The 7,500-nt window shown below is 21.5% G+C and overlaps 1 protein-coding gene across 1 annotated transcript in view; it reads left to right on the forward strand.

Moving 5' to 3' along the window:
- The window catches only part of PGSY75_0506500 (hypothetical protein), a gene marked incomplete at both ends in the record, with an annotated part of 11,140 nt that overhangs the window by 2,471 nt on the left and 1,169 nt on the right, over positions 1 to 7,500 (forward strand). The window contains one exon of the mRNA XM_018784346.1: positions 1 to 7,500. This exon is cut by the window's right edge and continues 1,169 nt beyond it. Within this exon, the coding sequence (XP_018643001.1) occupies positions 1 to 7,500 (7,500 nt within the window).

Consider the following 7,500-nt stretch of genomic DNA (forward strand, 5'->3'; position numbering starts at 1 on the left):
ATGATGAAAATATATTAAATAAAAATATGAGAAATCCAAGTTTATTAATCGAAAAGATAACAGATGAGATTATGACATCATGTGAGAATATAAAAAGCAGAAATAAAGATTATACTCTTAAAAATAATGATGACAAAGAAAAGGAAGAAATAATAAAAGAAAAAGAACATAGTAACAATATTATTTTAAACAAAAATGAAAATGATTCTTTGGATATGAGCAATGTGTCTGGAATAAGTTATAATAAAAATAAAACGGAACATAATAAAAATAAAATGGAAGATAATAAAAATAAAACCGAACATAATAAAAATAAAACGGAACATAATAAAAATAAAATGGAACATAATAAAAATAGCAACACAGATGATAATAATAATAATAATAAAAGTAGTAGTACTTATATTGTTGATAGTAACTATATTGATAATAATAATTATTATATTCTTCATACAAGAAGCAAAGAGGGGAAGAACCAAAAAAACATTTCCTTACATACAAATGAGGATCAAGAAAATATGCAAAGACAAAATAATTATATTCATATAGAAAAACACAAAAAAGAAAATACAAATCAAAATCAAAATCAAAATTTAAAATGTCCATCTACAAATATATATAATCATATAACGTGTGCAGAAAAAAATAAACAAAATGTCTTGCCCATAAGAAATAATTTATATGAAATATCCAATATAAATATTATATCCAACAATATTGTTAATTCAAAACAAAATGATGAAATAGAACATATAAAACGAGTGCAAGAGGAAGAAGTACATGGAATACAAACATTATCAGAGATAAAAAATTTATCAGAGATAAAAAATTTATCAGAGATAAAAAAATTATCAGAGATAAAAAAATTATCAGAGATAAAAAAATTATCAGAGACAAAAAAATTATCAGAGATAAAAAAATTATCAGAGATAAAAAAATTATCAGAGATAAAAAAATTATCAGAGATAAAAAAATTATCAGAGACAAAAAATTTATCAGAGACAAAAAATTTATCAGAGATAAAAAAATTATCAGAGACAAAAAAATTATCAGAGACAAAAAAATTAGCAGAGACAAAAAAATTAGCAGAGATAAAAAAAGTACAAGAAGAAGAAGAAATTAAAAAAAGAAAAAAAGAAAACTCAAACGATCAGCAACTTTTAAATATTGAAAACAAAAATGATGATTATAACAATACAAGTCAAATATTCATAAATACAAGTAATAATCCATATTTTTTAAGAAGCAATAATAAAAAGAGGAGAACGACAAGTTATTCAATACAAAAGGAAGAGGATCCTAAAATTTCTAATAATCATTATCAACATGAAAATAATAATAATAATAATAATTGTGATTATAAATCATTTGAAAATAAAATAAATTCCAATGAAAATTATATAATAAACAAAGAATTCATAAAAGATAATCCTAATGATAATCCTAATGATAATCCTAATGATAATCCTAATCCTAATCATAATAATAAAAATAATTCTTACAAAAAAAAAAATGTCAAAGGTTCTAATATGTTATCCAATTCACAAATTGAGAAAAAAATTAAATTAAAAAATTCAAATATTTTAAAAAATTTAAATGATGAATATATAAATAGTCTTATGGATACAAATAATACAATACCAAAAAAAGAAGAAATTGAAAATTTTGTTTCATTCTTTGATAAACCCAATAATAAAAATAAAAATAAAAATGAAAACTCACATACATATCATAATAATAATGATATTAAATATATTCAAGAAAATAAAGAAAAATATATTAACATTGTTCAAAGGTTAGCAAATCAACATATTTTTTTAAACAGTCATCAAACAGCCGATATAAATGGTAAAAATAGTTACAACCAAAATAATAATTATATTCATAATAATAATCATTATAATGATAAATATATTTTTGATAAAGAAAACAATATCTCTTCAACAACAAAAACAAACCATATTGATCCTTTCATATTCGATGATAACAATTCTCCAATTTCTTTAAACAATGATGATCATATAAATTTTAATAACGACAATCTTAATATCTCCTTAAATTCACTTATTTTAGATCACGTTGATAAGAATCATCACAACCTTTTTGAAAATGACAAAGAGGAAATGCATAATCTTGATGAGAATTATAAAAATAATTCTTCTATTAATTATAAGGGTGATTATGACCCCCAATCAAATCACATGAACAATTATATATATAATAATAATAATAATAATAGTGATGTGGATATGGTATCCAATTTTATTTATGCAGATACTCATAAATATGAACCAAATGAACAATTAAAAGAAAATATATTTAATAATCACAATGATTTATATAAAGATATTTATAAAAATAATATCAAACATTCCAATGAATGTAATATGAAACAAATAATAAATTCGTCATTTATAGATGATGAAATAATTAAACTTCTAACCTCAAACATGCTATTAAAACAAATGATAATAAATGATAGTAATCACAAAAATAATAACCAATTTAATAATGACGTAGAAAATATGTCTCCTTGTGATGAAAATATACATATAAACAATCATATGAACACATATCATCATCATAATAAAAATTATATAAATAATTATCAACAAACGGAATCTTTAGAACAAGACCTTAAAAACCTTATCTGTCAATATATACTCAATAATAAAACAAATGACATACAAAATAATATTCACATTCATAAACAAAATGAATATGAAATAAATATACCAAATATGGAAAATATAAACAATATAACAAATGCACAAAATATTTCATATTATCATGATAACAATAATAATATAATAATAAAATCAAATAATAACACATCTTCTAAATTAAATAAAAAACATTCTTGTAACGAAAATTTATATGAAAATGATTATAAAAATTCTGAATGTTTTACAAAGGATATACATCCATTACATAAAAACAATTTAATAGATAGTTATAAAAGTAATGAACATAATAATGAAGAATTCAATGTATATACAAAAAATTTGCTAAATAATAATAATAACAATTCAGTTGTTACTTTAACAGATATTAAAAATTTTATACAAAATATATCAAATATAAATAATGAAAATAATAACAAAATTTACAATGATTTTGTAAAAAAACTCACAGATAAATATTATAAACACGTACCAAAAGAAAATGATGATACTGGATATAATTATAATGACACTTGTGAATATCGTAGCACAATTACAAATTATAGTTATATTAATAAAAACGAAGATGATATAAACAATAATATAGACAATAATATAAATAATAATATAAATAATAATATAAATAAATATATATATAATAATATAAATAATCATATAAATAATCATATAAATGATCATATAAATGATCATATAAATGATCATATAAATGATCATATAAATGATCATATAAATAACCATATAAATAACCATATAAATAACCATATAAATAATCATATAAACATTAATAATGAACACATGCTACATAATTATCATCATCCTTATAATTATAATATTTATAGTGATAGTTATGAAACATCTAACAATATAAACGACAATAATGATCTCCTTGGAATATACCCCAAACATCTTAACAATGATATCAACAAGGAAGAAATTCAAAATTTATTAACACTTGATAAAAAACACATGAACAAGTCAGGTGAAAAAGTAACAAAGGAGAAATTTAAAAATAATCATTTAAAAAATGCATTTAATAATTCTTTATATGATTTTTATAATAGTAATATTTACTCTTACAATGATGATTTTAATATTAAATTTATGAAAATTTTAAAATTAAGAGAAAAATATCAAAAATCAAAACTAAATAATAAAAAATATATAGATTCTACTGCTTTGGCTAGTTCTAAAAAACATATGAACAGTGCAGGTGGTCAGGCAAAAGTTGTGCACACTTTTTCTTCTGACGAGATAAAAGAATATAACTTTTTAAAAGAATTATATAAAATACAAAATAATGAACAAGAAAATGTTTCAAATATGTGTATAAATGAAAAAGAAAATATATCATTATCCGATGAATATAAAACAGGAATCTCTCAAAATAAGAGTAATAAAAAAAATTATAACAGTTATAGAAATTTTTTTGATAATGACTATTTAGATAATGTAAAAAAAAATAGTTCTAATTGTAGGCAAGTGCGTTTGTCGCCATTATCGTGCATAAGTAATAGTACTTTTGAAGCTGATAAAAAAAATTATATTAATTGTGGTAATAGTAATATTAATTATAAGGAAGACATATGTATGAACGATAAGGTAGATATGTCTGAACATGATAAGAATGATATGAATGAAAATGATAGGCATGATATGAATGAACATGATAAGAATGATATGAATGAAAATGATAAGAATGATATGAATGAAAATGATAGGCATGATATGAATGAAAATGATAGGCATGATATGTCTGAACATGATAGGCATGATATATGTGAGGATGAGAAGGATCATAAATATAATAACCATAGGCATGTTAATGACAAAAGCCGTAAACATAAGAAAGGACATAAGAGAGATAGTAAATCTCGTAAGTATAATTATTACAATATTATGAAAAATTATTATTTTGCCTTTTTTTTAGATTTATATAAAAAAAATGAAGACAATGAGAATAATGAAAATGAAGAAAATGATGAAAATGATGAAAATGATGAAAATAATAATAATAATAATGATTATAATTGTCACTACAGTGTTGATGAAAATAGTAGTCTTGCAACAGATGTTTTGAAAGAGTTCGATGAAAATAGAGAGAATCAAGAATATGAAGAATTTGAAAAAAAAAGTGATAAAAAAATGATAGATAAAGAAATGATAGATAAAAAAATGATAGATAAAGAAATGATAGATAAAGAAATGATAGATAAAAAAATGACACATAAAAAAATGACACATAAAAAAATGATAGATAAAAAAATGATAGATAAAAAAATGACACATAAAAAAATGACACATAAAAAAATGATAGATGAAGAAATAATTAATCTTATTAATAACGATATAATAAATAATCTGGACATGTCTAAATTTGTTCATGTTGCCACTACAACCATAAATAAAAACGAAAAAAATGTTTCTCCTGAAGATGATTCTGCCATAGCACATAATTTTACAAATCAAAAGGATAACAAAGAAATGAATAATATAGAAAATACATATGATAGAATAAAAAACTTTATATGTCAAAATGATACTAATGTTATAAAAAAAAATATATCTAATAATCATAATTCAAACGAATACTCCGAACATGAAAAAAATGTATTAGATCTACAAGAAAACATGAAAAATGGTGACAAGCAAATATCATCAAATGATCCTGATGATGAAAGGGAATTAAATCGTAATATTTTAAGTATGCGCGAAAAAAATAATTTGGTAGCCCCATCAAATATTATAGTTAGAAAAGAATTTGAAGAAAACATAAATGAAAGAGATAATTTTGTATGTGATAAGAAGGAATGTGATGTAAATGAAAAACAACTAAATGACGATGATAAAATAAAAAATGATAATACTAATTTAAATTCCTTAAAAGATATATCTTTAAACATTCAATCAAAAGAAACAATATGTGAACCTGTAAATGTGGAGAATCCTATATATAATAATGAAAAAGAAAAAAATACAGAAAAAGTTATGAATTATACATATAATAATATGACAAAAATACAATATGATAAAGGCTCACATAAAGAATTAAATGACATTGAGAATATTAATAATGATATAGAAAAAAAAGAATCAGAAATATTATATGAAACAAATAAAGATGATATATTTTTAAATGAAGAAAATATTATGATTGAAAATAAATTAAATACAGATATAAATGAACATATAGAGATACATATTAATAATGAGAATACTTATGATTCAAATAATAGAAATGCTATTGTTCAAGCAGAAAAATTAAATAGTGATATACCATATATAACAAACATTTATAAAGAAATGCATAGATCTCCTGTCATGCCATTACGAATCGAAGCTTTTCATTCTTTAGAAGATCAAAGATTAATATATGGAAAACCAGACTGGCAAAAATTTCTATGTCCTTTATGTGATAAAAAATATTATCCTCCAAATAGTTATATAAAAAATTATTCACATTATTTAAATGAACATTGGATGAATAGAAAAATTCTTGGAGGATATATTATTTTTCCTTGTAAATTAATACACACTAAAGAAGATATGGAACAAAATAAAACAAATATGAATTATATTAATAAAGGAATTAAAAAGAAGAAAAAAAAAATAAAAAGAATTATAATCGATCCACATTATCATTGTCCATTGTGTGTAAATATTTATTTTGATAATTATAATATGTTGACAGAGCATTGTTCAAGTGTTCATAAAAATTCTGGTGCTGACCCTTCAAGGACACTTCCCTCAAATTTAGTGCACACTCCTTTTATAAATAGCAATGATTACGTTTGTTCATTAAAAAAAATGGAAAACGAAAAAGATAATGATAATAACAACAAAAATAATGATAATAACAACAAACATAATGATAATAACAACAAACATAATGATAATAACAAACATAGTGATATTGATAAATGTGTAGAAAATGTGTTAATAGAGGAAAAACATGAATCCCTAAGTATTAAAGGATCAAACACAGAAAAAGACGAAATTAAGGATGACAACAATAATAATAATCACATGAACGATGATAATAATAATAATATTAATAAGGATGATGATGAAAATATTAATAAACAGAAGTTGTTAACCACACCAAATGAACATTCCTCCAATCTCAATCTCTTAAATAATATAAATCAGAAAAAAAAAAGAAACACACGTAATAGCAAAGTCATTTTTTGTGAAGAAATACAAGTACGCGAGTATGACATTGAATTGTCAAGAATTGAAAAGTTTGGAGCAAGTATTGGCCCAGTTTTTACGGATGAAGAGAATAAAAATGAAGAGAATAAAAATAAAGAGAACAAAAATGAAGAAAACAAAAATGAAGAGAACAAAAATGAAGAGAACAAAAATGAAAAAAATAAAAATGAAGAGAACAAAAATGAAGAAAACAAAAATGAAGAAAACAAAAATGAAGAGAACAAAAATGAAAAGAACAAAAATGAAGAGAACAAAAATGAAGAGAACAAAAATGAACAAAATAATAACCAAATAAATATATATGTTAATAAAGAGATAAACCAAATATATACAAATTCTATTAATAACAACGATGAGAATAAAGTGGAAATTCATAATAACCATCTATCTCAAATTTTAAAAGATGATGTTTCAAAATGTGATCAAATAACAGATCAACATAAAGTACATGAACAAAATAGCCAAAATGATGAAAAAATTCTGACTTGTTCAGAATTTTTTGAAAATGAAGAAAGTGTAATAAAAGAAAAAGTAGAACATTTAAAAGTAAAATCATCAAATGAAGATGATAATAAAATAGAGAAATATAAAAAGAATTATAGCGAAC

The sequence above is a fragment of the Plasmodium gaboni genome, chromosome 5 (assembly GCF_001602025.1).
Source record: "Plasmodium gaboni strain SY75 chromosome 5, whole genome shotgun sequence".
NCBI classification, from domain to species: domain Eukaryota; phylum Apicomplexa; class Aconoidasida; order Haemosporida; family Plasmodiidae; genus Plasmodium; species Plasmodium gaboni.